The 15,065-nt window shown below is 34.8% G+C and overlaps 1 protein-coding gene across 1 annotated transcript in view; it reads right to left on the bottom strand.

Moving 5' to 3' along the window:
* LOC129800963 (possible lysine-specific histone demethylase 1-like) overlaps positions 1–15,065 on the bottom strand; it is a 46,169-nt gene that overhangs the window by 24,744 nt on the left and 6,360 nt on the right. The window contains exon 3 of the mRNA XM_055845710.1: positions 5,997–6,233. Within this exon, the coding sequence (XP_055701685.1) occupies positions 5,997–6,233 (237 nt within the window). The remainder of the gene's footprint in view (positions 1–5,996; positions 6,234–15,065) is intronic.

The raw sequence follows: 15,065 nt of genomic DNA, 5'->3' as shown, positions 1-15,065 counted from the left end.
GACATAGAGCTTAAGTCATAGTCTGAAAAGATCAGGTTATGACTACATTAAAAAATTTGCAACTTTGATAAGTCCTCGTTGAAACGAAGGTTCAATACTTTGTTAATATCTTATCGATGATAAGGCATCCTTGTGTAGGGAGACAGTGAAACATAAAATCAGTCACTAAAGAGATGAATATTAAATAATTTTGTGCACAAACGTTTGAAAACGCACTTTTTTTCAGAAAATACTTGAATAAAAGATAAAATGATATACAAATTACTCTGTTTTAAAAGGCATTAATTTAATTAAATTGAAGTGCAAAGCTTGTCTTATAAGAGATGTAGGGGGAAGTGGGGCACCTTTTTCATCTGTTTTTAAATAAAATTGAGTTTTATCATGATGCAATTTAGCTGCACAAACGGATTGAAAAGCTAAATTACATTAGGATATGGCTCAGTTCCATTTAAACGTAGGCGAAAAATCCCATTTTCAAAGCTGCCTCACATTCAAAGGTATCCCACTATCCCCCTACAAAACCTCGGCAAAATATATTCACAAAAACCCCAAAATACTTTTATTCATTTATACTTATTTCGATGTACTGGGCTATTTCTGCTATTTTGTACATTTTTAAGTTTACGAATTTATTATTCGGTTTACAATGTTTTTTAAAAAATGTCCACTCAGACGCTTCAATCATTTGCACCGAGTGGGACTCGATCTCACAAGTGTGACAGTCGAGCCGGGGATCACACCGCCCAAGAGCCGAACGCTCTTACCGATTGCACCACGGATCCCCTAACCACAAAATAAAATCCCATAATTTAGTAAATTTTTTGTTGTTGTAAAACCTCAATATTTTACTTACTTCCGGAACTTAATTGCTGAACTAATATTTAAGAATGCGAGATTTTTTGTTGTAATATGGATTTTTCTTTATCTTTAATGTTTTAGATATGTCTAAATTTTCTTTAATGCTCTGATTCAAAGTATTAAGCTTAATATCTTCAGATTAATACAACTGAATTTCGGATAAAAAATAATTATCCGTTCTTAACCGACTTGTCATTGGCTCATAATAGATCAAAACCAGTTTATAACTGTTTGCCCTAGACACACTTACGACTTAAGCCGAGAGACGACTTAGTGGAAAATGATGGAAATGTAGTTTGACCTTTATTTCTAATACAATTACGCTAAGCCGTCTCTCGGCTAATTCTCAGGTCTGTCAAGGCCCTTAGGCTTTCCAGAATCAATTTAGTGAATCCTAAAGTGGTCCCAATCAGTTGATAAATAAGCTCTTTAGAATCTTTCAACGTTTGACAACAAGAATCGTCATGAAAAACGATTCAATTCTAGTAGCAGTTACGCGAATTCAATTCTAGTAACAGTTACGCGAAAGTGGATTTGTGGAGGGGTCTTCAATGAATTCAAGCTTCTGTCTCTAACCGTTTGTCTTCATCGACTGCAGACGGTTAGACAGATGGATCGACGGATTAACAAATGAACAGCATGAGATGATTTTCTAAGAAATCGTCTGACCGGCTAACAGAAATTCGGGGCCCCTAAGAATGAGAATTATATCAAGGTATCAACAGCTAAAAATTAGAGGAATATATTACTTTCTCTGAATGAGTAATAAAATCTTAAATCGTAAATTAAAACTCACGTGTAATTTCACAAATTAAGTGTGCTCGAAGTTGACACATATTCCATAAGGCATGTTATTGTAAATCACAAAAGTGACGTAAAAAGTCGACATTCTGCCATTTTATACTTCGAAGAACATTCTGCACTGTAAATTGAGCATTTGACGTGATAATTTGCTGGGAAATTGGTGTGAAAGTTTCCCACTCTTGGATCGACGTAATTGAAAATTTGCACGATGTAAAGCCATTGTCTGGGGTCGAGAGGAGTCAAGGAGTGAAAATAGAATGATGAAGTTGGTGTTCTTTTTTTTTTGCTTCCACACTTCGCTCTTTTCACGCGGAAGTCCCATTATCGGAGCCCCAAACTCATTGAAGAAGGGTCTTGGAGTTGCATGATCAGGAAGCACGAGAACGGATTCAATTTCCGCTAGGGTTGAATTTTGTGAACGCTCTTTCGCCGTTTTGGTCACGAAGAGTGCTACACAGTGCACATAACTTTTCGCTAATAGTCAATTAATTGCACACAATAAATGCAGAGAGCTGGTCGGAATGCCATTGGGGGGTGTCTCAAAGAGGGGGTTTGATCAGAGTGATTTAATTCTCCACTTGAACATCCGAAAATTCCGCACGTTTAGCACTCTCAAAGAGTACCCATCTCCGTAAAGGCTTTGGAATTTCTCACTTAATATACTTTCCAATTGGAATTCCTATCATTTTATCTGGACCCATGCAAATTGTCGCGATATTGTCAAATTGAGTGCCATAATTTTCTCACTATCACTATCGATCTCACTTTTATGGACTAATTCAATTGTTTCAAATCCTACCTCAGCAAATTGAAGCACCTGCAGAACCATGAAAAACCTTCAATGGCACTCAATTTGTATGCAATTTTTCCATTTTTAGCACTCTATAAACCCTATTCAAACTACACCCAATGCATACGTTACTATTTACGGTATGAATGATGGAATTTATCTTCTGAAAAAAAAAGTCTAGTTAGGCGAAAACCGGAGGCAAGAATTTTACATTGTCAAATTTTCCATTCATGATTTGCACAAAAAAGTCAGCAAAACTACTTTAATATTAAAAGAATGTGAAACTTTTGAGAACTGTTAATATGAAATAGGGGAACCTGGGGTTAAATTATATTAAATGAAACTTTGGAGTGAATATTTATGGGAATAACGTCTACACTACTTTATTGTAGTATTTCATTGGCCTTTTTAAAACTTTTATTTAAAATATCCAATATATAGTATGTACACTCTGACCAAATTGATTGCTCTTTTATTGAACTTACAAATATTTTAATATACCAGTTTTATTAATTTACAGTAGAATCTACTGATAATAATAATTATTAATTAATTGTGTTGTGTGTTTTATTCGTTGGTTTGTTTCGAATTTATTCTCGAATTGGAAAAATTATCAAGTCTTTGATTTTTCAATATGAAATGTGAAATTTTAGTTAGTGAATAACCTAAATCTTCACAAAGGGTCTAATTTAATAATTTCTTAATTTCCCTTAACCAAGAATGACAAAAAAAATTTCACTGCTTTAAAAGTTCTAAAATGAGTATATTTATTAAATTTTATTTTTATACTGATCAAATTTAAGTTTTGTTCTGGTCATTTGTACAGTGCGATATTTAGAATAATGCATTCTCAGTTATCTAGGGGAGACTGGGGCAAAACTTGTCAAAACACTAATTCTTTCACGAGCTCTGAGAAACCTTAAACGCTTTATAATGAGCATATTCTTATAGGAAATTTACTGCTCTACAACATTGCAGAAGACTATTTTCCTCTATCTCGAAAGAAATGTGATTTTCGAATCATTTTCTAAAAGTCGATTTTGTGGAAATTCTCAAAATTGCTGGGGCAAATTTTGTCAGTCTTCGGATAATTTGTGACGTTTTACTCTCGCAAACGTTAAAAATATCAAATAGACATATTTTTATAGTAAATTTATTCCTCTATAATTTTGTCGAAGATAATTTTTCACTATCTTAACGAGAAATGTGCTTAAATTGAGCTAATCAGTATTGATATTTTCTGTAAGCCAAATATTCCAAAAATAGGGCTCAAAATTTCATTATTTTTTATTTTACATAATCCTTCCTCGAATCCCTTGAAACTTTGCAAATTTAAGAATATCCATAAAGGCTATCTATAATAAAAATTTCAAGCCTCAGTCTCTTTTATTTTATAAAATAATGAATATTGAGTTTTTCGTTTTGACAAATTTTGCCCCAGTCTCCCCTACCCCTCACCTCTCGCAGCATTGTAAATTATTTCAGTGAATATTCCCGAATTCTTTTGTGCCAGTAAAACTTCGCAAATGAGCAATTTGCCGAAGTGTGATTTAGTGCTAAATATCCCAAGCTCCTAAAATCCATCTCTTCACAAGTCTCTTCATGATGACTGAAAATGTTCCATGAGCTTTTGCTATACTAAATACTGAAATTTTGATGAAGAGATGATGGTAATCCTTTTTCTGGCCGTAAATTTTATTTACATTTAACGACACATGGATGGTTATAAAGCTACAAATTTCAATTTCAACTCAGTATTAAACACTTCTCTCATTGTTATACGGGTAAAATTACTCGCATATCCACTGTTGGAAACTTCATATCGTTTTGGATGATGGAAAATCTGTCTTGCCTCGTAAAAAAGGCCCCTCGTGAATGTGATCACAGTAAAATGCAATTAATTACAAATTTTTATACACATTCAATGCTCAGATGAAATGCAATATTCTCTTAATCATCTCAATTGAAAAGTACTCATTCGAAATGATTCGACAAGAAGTTATTCAATGGCCAAGAGATGCAGAAGAAAGCATGAAAAAGAAGTCAAGTTAAAGTGGAATTTCGCATTTGTAATAAATGAAAAATTTTACGATTTATTAACGCTTGTGAAATTCAATGTGAACAAAATCAATACCAGTGAATTTATTATTTATTGTAAAAAAAAGTAGGTTCTTGCACAAAAACTAATTTTGAGCTCTGAAAGAAATTCATACATATGGTATTTTTGGTTTTAATTATCTATTTCAAATAAATTCTTAAAACTTAAGTAATGTAATTAATGTGTTCTTTAGCGCTCTCATGTGCCCGTTACCAAATATAGAGGCCCATCAGTTTGAGATAACAACTTGGGATCTTCGAGGGCACACCTCCTACCTTCGTATCACTAACATAATTTTACTTTACCTTTACCTAAGAAAAGAACTTTTTTATGAGATAGGGAAAGGCTTTCAGGCTTCACACAAATTGGCTCCGTTCAGTAATAACCTTTCGAAAAGACAAAGCTACTCCAAAGCCAGGCCAAACCTATTCGAAAATCTACCGGAAACGCTAAGGTGTAAGCTCACATACTTGCCGCTTTAACTTTGATTGATCTGCCATTTCGAATTTCGATATTCTTGATACTTCAATCGCTAACAATGTCAACCACAGTATGCAAACGATTGCTAAAAGGTGAATTTTTGCTCACATTTTGTGAAATTGTGAAGTTCAAACGGATTTCTAGGTACACACAGACAAATTTTGACTCTAAATTTAAGAATATATAAGACTCCGGGAACTTAAATTGGACATGAGTCCCCGAGATCTTTAAATTCAGAAGCTCTTTGCCAATGAAATGGGCTAGAATCCCTATCTCTTTGACGGTAAGAGATCGGGAGTGTAAGATCAGTATTAGCTGATAATTAAAATGTCTTGAGAACTCCAAATTACAATTAAAACTAAATGATTAAGGATTTAGGATTAAAGCATTAGCATTCATTGGATGGGCTTTGAAATTAAATTCCTGGGTGTTTCTGTTTAAGAATTTTCCATTTTTTAGTGTGTATGTTCTCTCTCATACCTTCGAATCGGTAAAGGAAAAAGCTCAACCGAAGTGAGTTCTCAAATCGGGAAAGTTATTACTGAACAAGAACATTATGGCTTCGAACACTTCATAGTTGTTCCCATAATCCTTTAATGAATTTGACCGATTTTTTTAGGAAATATGTGACTTAGGGCCAGCAATTGAAATATAATGCCATAGATAGATCAGATTCAAAGCCAGAGTGTGTGCGAAGCCTGAAAGCTTTCCCCTATCTCAAAATCGTATTCTACAATTTGTATTTTGATTTTCAAATATGTTTTAGAGTTCTTTTTTATATAGGCGAATATTTTATTCGTATACGATGATAACCTTGAATTATTCCATTTAAAAGTTTTCCAAGGACATTACTTATAAGACTTCAGAACGCATAAAGGATTCATTTGAAAGGTCTTGGAAGTTGTATTATTAATGTGCATGTATTCGGCCCTTCAATACTGAATAAATATAAAAAGAAATACATACCCCGGCTAGCAGTTGTACTTCCAACATGTCCAAAGAGGTTGGTGTTGGTGTCCCAGAAAATCCGATCGAAGCATAGGACCACCTTGTTGAGATTCCCAAAGCCCAAACGCTGAATGGCAGCTTGTTTCCAGTCCGGAAGTGGTGGCTCGAAACGTACAGCATTGACCTGATTGGAGGACAAAGGTGAGATGGCCACCTTGAGGACTCCCAGAGTCAAAGTGCAGAGTACAAGATCAGCTGAAAGGGGCAAATGTGGATGTTAGAAGAATAAAAAAGGAAACGAAATTCACTGCAAAACATTAATATAGAATTCTCTACAGTGCCTTTGCCAAAGAATGCCAAATACAAAACTTTCGTGACTGATTACCACCTCCGCGACTTTGTAATTGACTTTGAAAGTGGTGGGTGACTTTTCCACCTACTCACTCACTTCATGATACACTAAACACTCTTTTATTTGCCTTCCCATCCTCGTCTTTATTAGGTGCTTTTTGGGCCTTACAATCACGCCACTGAATCATACGACAAAAGTGGAATCACGCAGTTTAATAGAAAATCAACAATGGAGGAAGGAAAAAAAGGTGGTTTGTGATTTGTTGCCTCTACTCCACTTCCTATTTCACATCTTTGCTCAGATTTCTTTCAGTGTTCCAGATTAATTAGAATTTGTACAGAGGCACCTACTTAAAAGCAAAACTCTAACTCAATGGAGAGTCCCACCGAGTTTATTTGGTCAGGAGCTATTGCAAGGGGTTACTAACTTTGAAATTTTCAAATGGTGAGACTAAAAGGGACAGATTCCGATTTATTTTTTTAGAATAAAAGTTATCATGCGCTTTGGTAGACTTATGGCCTGTGCAGACCTAAAGGATTAACCGAGAAATGGCTAGTGTTCAATTAGTCGAAGATGATTTGAGTTATACTTCCATCGTCCTAAACTGGTGAGAGATGCGGAGGACTCGAATGAAAAATTAATAAAGAGCAGTGCTCTCAATATTTCCCCTGTTAATGTGTTGTTCCAAATTTCTGATGTTCCTATCCAAGAAGCAAACTTTTCTTAATATAATCTTGTAGAATTCCCTAAATAAGGCATTATAGAACCAAAATTCTTTAATTTGCTTATTCCGCTCTTGGTTCCATCACTGAGACTACTATAAATAAAGTGGCGCACTTTTAAGGATCTTAAGAGTTTCTACAGGAATTTCAACACAAAATTCTCACTTTATAAGTCTTTTGAAAGTGCATTACAAGACTTGTCTAATATTGGTTCTATAAGGAAACTGTTTCGCTTCTTGCGTAAGAAGAAGACATCTAGCATAGAAACATTGGGTTAAAGAGTAAATTAAAAAACATAAAATTGAGCAAATTTCCACCTTGACTTGTACTTTCATCAATTTTTCACAAAATTGTTTTTTCGGCCAAAATCGTAAGTCTAAATTTTTCTTATCAGAAAAAATGACATTTTGGAACTGACCATGAACGTGCAAGCGAATTTTGTCCTTCATCAATTGAGCATAATTTTTTTTTAGGATCGATGAAATCTCGTCCTTTTCAGGATTTTTATTTCAGGAATATTTGCGATTTGTGCGTCTGACAGATCATTCATCTGCAGATGTGACGCAGATTTCGTTCAATTTCCTTCTTTACTTTAAGGACGATGACTAGCGAGGAAATAATTCTTTTAGGCCTCCACCAAAGCATTTTAAAATACTAATAGTATTTCTGTACCAAGTTATGTTTCTAAAAACGAAAAGTTTAATTACATTCAGGATTTGAAGAGCCCTAACGATAGTTGCTTCCGCATTTCCTGCAAAATATAGCGACATTAAATTATCACGTTTGAGTTCCATTACGGTCTAAAAAACTTCGAAAATATTATCGAAAATGCTTTTGTAGGCTTTTAGCCAAAAAATTGAACTACCACTATGTAAAATATGAAGGGCCTCGAGTGGGTCAGTGGATAGAGTAGTAGCTCTATGACTGCGAGGTCTGGGGTTCAAAGCTGAGCAGCAGCAGAAAAAGATTTCTCATGCCATATCGGCTTTGAATTCGTCCAGTGAATGAATGAATAGTAATGTCAATGGTGCATATTGGCAAAAAAGTGAACCGCCTAAAACAATAGAGGCATGTACGAAAACGAGTTTCGACATGAAAGTGGTACTTCAGTCGATACAAATATTCGCTGTCACTGATCCCAAACACACACCGAGAAGGGATGCTGTGATATAGTAACGGCACTGATTGTCCACACAGAGCTGCGATATAGAGCGGCTACCCGTATCGGGGGATAAGATAGAATAGGAGTGGGGAAGCATAAGGGGCCCAATTGGTGGCCTGGATGCATCGGAATATCCGAAATGGAGAACTGACCCCTGGCAAAATCTTATCTTATCTTATGTAAAATATGAAACCTCTGTCACCACCAGTTTGACAGCTATGCGCTCTGAAACTTATTGCATATTTTCCAGCCACCCTGCAGATAGTAAACGGTAACATGTCCTAATGCCCTAGACACACTTACGACTTAAGCCGAGAGACGACTTAGTTAGTGGAAAATGATAGAAATGTAGTTTAACCATAATTTCGAATATAATTACGCTAAGCCGTCTCTCGGCTAATCCTCAGGTCTGTCAAGGCCCTAATGTGCTGGACACACTTACGACTAAAGTCCAGAGAGAACTAAGCTCGTTCATAACCAAGTCAGTTCCTGACACACTACAAACGAAAGTTTAACATTTTCTGGTACTCACAAAACATAATTTCGTGGGGTTTTATGCAGATATTTCTACTGAAATGCACTAGTAGTCCTTTGAAAATGAAACTACTTTTAAATTTACTTCACAATTCACGTATAACAACAAGAATTATTCACTAGAATCGCCTAAATTGGCTTAAGTCGCGAGACAGTTTCCACCTCACAAATAATTGTAATTAACAATAATTATTGCACGTGTACTGAGACATGATATTACAAATAGTATCATTTTCAGAGGAGTATTAGTGCACTTCAGTAGAAATATCTGCATAAAAACCCAAGAAAGTTATGTTTTGTAGATACCAGTGAATGCTAATCCTCGTTCGTAGTTTGTCAGGAACTGACTTGGTTATGAACTAACTTAGTCGTTTCTGGACTTAAGTCGTAAATGTGTCTAGGACATAAGACATCCAGTTATGATCTTTAAGGAGAAGCAGATTATAGAGCAAAAATTAAATTAGAGATCTATACTTAGGAATATTTAAACATTTCCATAAGGAATTTGTGTGAAAATCCATCCGCAAAGTCTGACTCTTCTACACTTTGAGACTCCTTTACATTAATGGAATAATGTTTAACTAAATCATTTCAAAATTTTAATTTAAAAGGATTTAAACTTATAGATCAAAGCTTAGTCTATATAGAGATTATATAGAACATTTTATTGATATATTCTGCTTTAAATGATCTGAATACAATATTTAATATTGTGTTTTACTGTCCCCTCGACTAAGTCCATTTGTGGTACCTCTATGGTCTGCATCGGAGAAATATAGTAAACTCAGAATAGAAGTGAGGTAAATGAAGGATGAATCTGACAGAGTAAATATTGCCCACAGGTTATCATCATTAATGTACAATTGTTACATTTTAAATAGCACAATTCAATTTATCTCATTTCCATGAATAGAAACTCCTTCTCAATGGAACTAAAATGTGCGACACACGCAGACTCCAAGTCCATTTGGCGGCAACTAACCCAATTTATCTCAACTTCAGTGCCAAGGTATTTCCGTCCACGATTAGATTCAAAGGGCATTTAGATGAAGAATAGATTGTACAATAACTAATAAATAAAAGAGTAAATAAGAAGTTTTGCGCATTTTGACATGACTTCTCTCTTCTAGACGCAGGATGCAAGAACAACTCTCTCTTTCACACTGGATTTCTTTCGCCAAAAGGAACCTTAAAGAAGGGAGTTGGGGTTGAGGAGGCTATCTGGTGCAACGAACGCCACAATGACGACAAAGTCTTGTTGCCATTTCGACATTAATTGGACACAAAAAGCTTCAATATAGCATCTCAAACTGTGCAAAGAAGTGTTTTTGAGGAGAAGGGACATGGGGAGGTTGGATGCTTGTGAATTGTGTACCATAAAATGTGTGTCTCCAGTAGATCATTCTTCTCTTCAGCACAAAGTTGCAAGAAATTTACACAACTTTAATTAAAAGTCGTCTCATTTCTGAGTTTTGTGTGAGAGCTTGAAAAATATTTTCACCAGAAAGACATTTCACTCATATTGCTGCCAATCTACTGCTACTATCCACATTCCTCATACGGAAGGGAATTTTGTAAAAACGCTCCCGTTTGATTGCTCTAACTCCAGAGAATGAGTAATACACAGAGTGATATATCGTCGGCTAGATCAATAATTAAGAAAAAAAATGTTATTTCAGGCAATTTTCGAATATAGGACATATAGGGGAAAGTATTCTCCCTTCGAACGTTCATGCCTTCGAATAATGTGAATTTTGTTCTATTTCCTCTAAGAGATTTTACTTAATTACCACATAATTATTAATAATGGATAATAATCTAATTAATATTTAATAGAAATGTGTAAGTCTTCTAGAAAAAGTAAAAGAAAATTCACATTATTCGAAGACATGAACGTTCGAAGGGAGAGTACTTTCCCCTAGACCGATTTACTTTATTTTTAATTGGCTATAAATCGGTAATGTACAACTTAACCCTTTAAGGACATTTGGAACTCCGGTGTCCCATAGAGAAAATTATTTTTCCTGACTACATAAAGTTGTGTCTATCTAATGTTTGTACGTGATAATAAAGTAGAAGGTTTAAGAACCTAGATTTTTTTTGAAAATCTCCGGATATTTCTTATGATTTTGTTTATTGATATCATTTTTATTGTTGATTATTGGTCAGAAAAAGCGTCTTTTAAAGGGTTAACGAACGAATAATTTGTTTTCACCCTAAAATTTAATTATATTACTCTTACGCTAACTTAAGGACTTGACAGACCTGAGGATTAGCCGAGAGACGGCGTAGAGTAATTATATTGGAAATAATGGTTAAACTACATTCTCCACATTCTCATTTTTTTCCACTAAGTTGCCCCTCGGCTTAAGGCGTAAGTCTGTCAAGGACCTTAGGCCACATTTTGGTTGATCTGGAAATGGAGTGTGAGGCACTTATTATTTATACAAATTATACCCTGCAAAAGAGTTTCTGAAGTTTGGCAGCATAATACTATCAAATTTATTAATCTAGATAGATTTATAATGTAAAATCATTTTTGGGGTCTAACGGCAAACTCCTGTGTTTGTGCATTACTATTAATCTTAGGACCCATTCCCATTTTGGAAAAAAAAGAATTCAAATAGAATCAGGCTGAATCATCGAGAATACCATTTGGCAGTAAAGGATTAAAAGGACATTTATTTTAATGAAATTGTAATTCAAACATTGTGCCATCCTGAATTTTCACAAAACTACAGAAAAATTTACTTTTGAGAGCTCTCTTCGATTGAGGTTTTTTCTCTACCGATGTTAACGATTGAAATGTCAAGAATATCGAAATTCGAAATGGCAGAACACTCAGCGCTAAAGCGGCGGGTACGTGAATTTGTACTTTAGGCTTTCGATAGATTTTCGAATAGATTTGGCTTGGCTTTGGAGTGGCTTTTTCTCTTTGAAAGGTTATTACTGAACGGAGCCATTAACTCTTTAAGTTAGTTGTAATTCTCGTTAAGCAAATACACAGCTTAGTAGGTTCACTTGTGGTTGGGAACGACTAGGACGATCTAGTTTAAATTTTTACAGGAGTTTACTTTATTCTGCGAAAGGTTAAAATTGACCAACCTGCAATAAAACGACAGCGTAAGCCATCATTAATTATTTCTCTAATTTGTTGTCAAGCTAAATTCTTAATAAAATTTTGATCATTAATTGATTAATAATGAAAATTCGTTTATATTTCGAGAGAGCATTTTAATTGCTTACTTTTGGGATTTCAATATATTCGTTAACTGGGATAAATCTCCAGTCTGAAACTCGTGAAACACTTTGGTGAAATAATAAGAAACCAAATAGAAATTTGTTTGAAAACCTCCAAAACATGTATGTTTTTACAAAATTCCCTCCGTAAGATTAATGAACTTACACAGTCGACTTAACTTAGAATTCCTGTGAATTTAATTTATGAAAACTTAATCTTTAACTCAGTCAATAACCTAACATCTTCTTTTCAAGAAATTTCTCAAACCAAAATTGTAATTTGTTGTATAAACAGTTCAACAGTCTCTAACTTAATCCGTAGTATATAATTAATAATTCAGTGGTTGGCCTTTTTTATTCTCAAGTAAGTGAAAATAAAAAAAAGGCAAAAACCTTCTCATCCACCCCCACAAAAAGCTTATAGCAAAATGAATGGGGTTTGTAGAAAAACATACGGCACGAAATTTTCCACCTCATTTTCCACTTCAGACACGTTTGGTGATCATGAGCATCATGATCGGCCCATTTGGTCCTGAATCGGAAAATGTATTGGAGCAGGAGGGTGGTTGAGCGCAAAGATAAACGGCGCCAAGTTTTGGGAAGAGTACAAAGGAAAAGCTAAAGAATGGGTCCAAGGGGTTGTTTGCAGTCGGTATTTTCTCCAAAAAAAAAAAAAATACCACCCCATCTTCCAGTTGATGACGATGCGATGATGATGCTAAAAGTTTAGGAAGTTGAATTTTCAAAGGAGAAGGGGATTTGGGGTAAAAGAACCAGAGGGAATTTAAGGGTTCGATATTAACGCTCTGTTTGGCAATTAATGTTATGTCTCCCTGCAGAGTTTTGTAAAAAAAAAGGTGAAATAAACATCAGAAAATAATGAGTCAATATTGATTTATTTTCTGCAAGAACCAACTACCCCACATTGGGGTGAGTTTGAATGCAAATAATTATCTTTAATTTTTCCCTACCCACATGTCAATAATTCAGGAATTGACTCTTATGGAAGTGGATTGTCATTTGAGGCCACCCACTGGGCCTAATGATTTATTCATGGACAGCAAACGCATCATTATCGTTAATAGTGGAAGCTAATTGTCCCAACACTGGCGAATGTATTGTGAAATATTGCCCCATCAGTTGATAGTTATGGCCTATCCTCCTCAATTCTCCACATTGTCCCATATATCAACCCTCATCTGACACATATTTTCCCCATATTGATCCGATATTGTGCATAATTGGGACACATTTCGCCCACCTTCCTCATTACCAACCACTGCAGTTTTGCTTGAAACGTTTACAAGATCCCCATTACACAAATAACCCCTTTCAACGGGGGCATTTTACAATGAGCCAATTACTATTTTATTGACCACTGCCACTTCCAATAAATTTCAAACTTTGTTAATTTATAGGAAGAGCTTAGATAAATTGGAAGTTGAATTGCTACGTGATGCTCATTAGTATTTCATTTTATTAAACCACAGTGATATGACCAGATAATTTTGAAGGATGTGATTGTTTTCAGGTAACATCTGAATACATGCAAATTCGAATCGCGCTGAAAAATTTAGCTTAATTAATCACCGTTTTAATTTAAGGATTACCATGAAATATTCAATTAAGGGTTCACAATAATACTAGAATTGAATGGGAGATAGATCTGAACTATAGGGAAAACTGGGACACCATCGAACACGGGGTAGCGCCGAACACTATATATTATATTGCATTATTATATTGCAGAGGATAAGACCTGTATGAATTTATAGATACTATAGGGATGCTTCTCAACTGAAGAAAATGGTCTTCATAATAATAATAATAATAATAATGCTGGCACAGCATTCCATGAAGGAACAATGGTCTTCATAGTCCAAGTAATTCGGTGCCACCCCGTGTTCTGTGGTGCCCCAGTTTCCCCTACTCATTGTAAGTATAAAATCTTCCCAGAAAACCACTAGTCGATCTCTTATCGTTACCTTCTTATTGCAACCTGATAACCTGATAGCCAAAAAAAATACTATTTTTTTTTATTGAACATCATGTTCTTAGTATATAAAAAGTTTTCCTACAAAGTTTGGTCTGCCCTAACGAGGCCCTAATGATTCACAGAAGCTGAGATCATGAAGAAATTTAAATAAAACTTCTTAGTACACCCTTAAAGTAATTTGACAGAATCAATTGTGACTTCTGATATGTTTAGCGCCGTCTGCATTAAATATATAGTCAAGATTTTAGTTATAAGTAGGGGAGACTGGGGCAAGAAGTCACAAAACGTATATTTTATTTTTTTTACAAGCTACTCGAGCACTTCAGAAATTTCTAATTAGCGCAGTTTTAGGAAATTTACCGCTCTACAACTTTGTGAAAGTAATTTATTTTTTCTATTCTGTAAAGAAATACGTTTATTGAGCCGGTTTCTAAAAGGTAATTTTGTGATCACTCTCAAAAATGCTGGGGCAAGTAGTACCAGACATAGGGTATTATCACATTTTGATTCGCTTCATTACGTGTTTCCGTAAATTTTAAAAAATACCTGGAGGACATATTTTCATTGAAAATTTATTCATCTACACCTTTGTAAAACACAGTTTTCTCTATCTGAACGAGAAAAGCGCTTTTCAAGATATTTTAGAAAAAAAACACACAAAAGACTGCAAATCTTTTGACCAATGCAAACAACAAGCGGCAAAACATGGTAATGACGTTTCCTTTCGCCGTGAGACATCAGAAATTGCTTCGGTTTTTCTTACATTTTGCTCCACGCCTTTTGTTACTTTTTACCCCAAGTGGTCGTATAGTAAGGCCATGTAACTCCGACGATTGCAAAACTCGGATGCCGCGACCGATTTAACTCCGATACATCCACTTAAAATATAATTTATATTTTTATTTCTGTAATTAATTACTGAAGTATCATATTATAACTATTCTACTTTAAGAAAAACCAAAAATTATATTTTTATCGGTTTAATAAGTGGGTAAAACAAATATTTTTTAAGCTCGGGTCAGCTGGGTTGTGTACTAAAAATTTCATTTCTGAGAAAATTTTGCTGTTGACAGCTCGTCGC

The sequence above is a fragment of the Phlebotomus papatasi genome, chromosome 2 (assembly GCF_024763615.1).
Source record: "Phlebotomus papatasi isolate M1 chromosome 2, Ppap_2.1, whole genome shotgun sequence".
Lineage (NCBI taxonomy): Eukaryota > Metazoa > Arthropoda > Insecta > Diptera > Psychodidae > Phlebotomus > Phlebotomus papatasi.
Note: the sequence above shows the minus strand (reverse complement) of the source record. Positions and strands in the feature narration are given on the sequence as shown.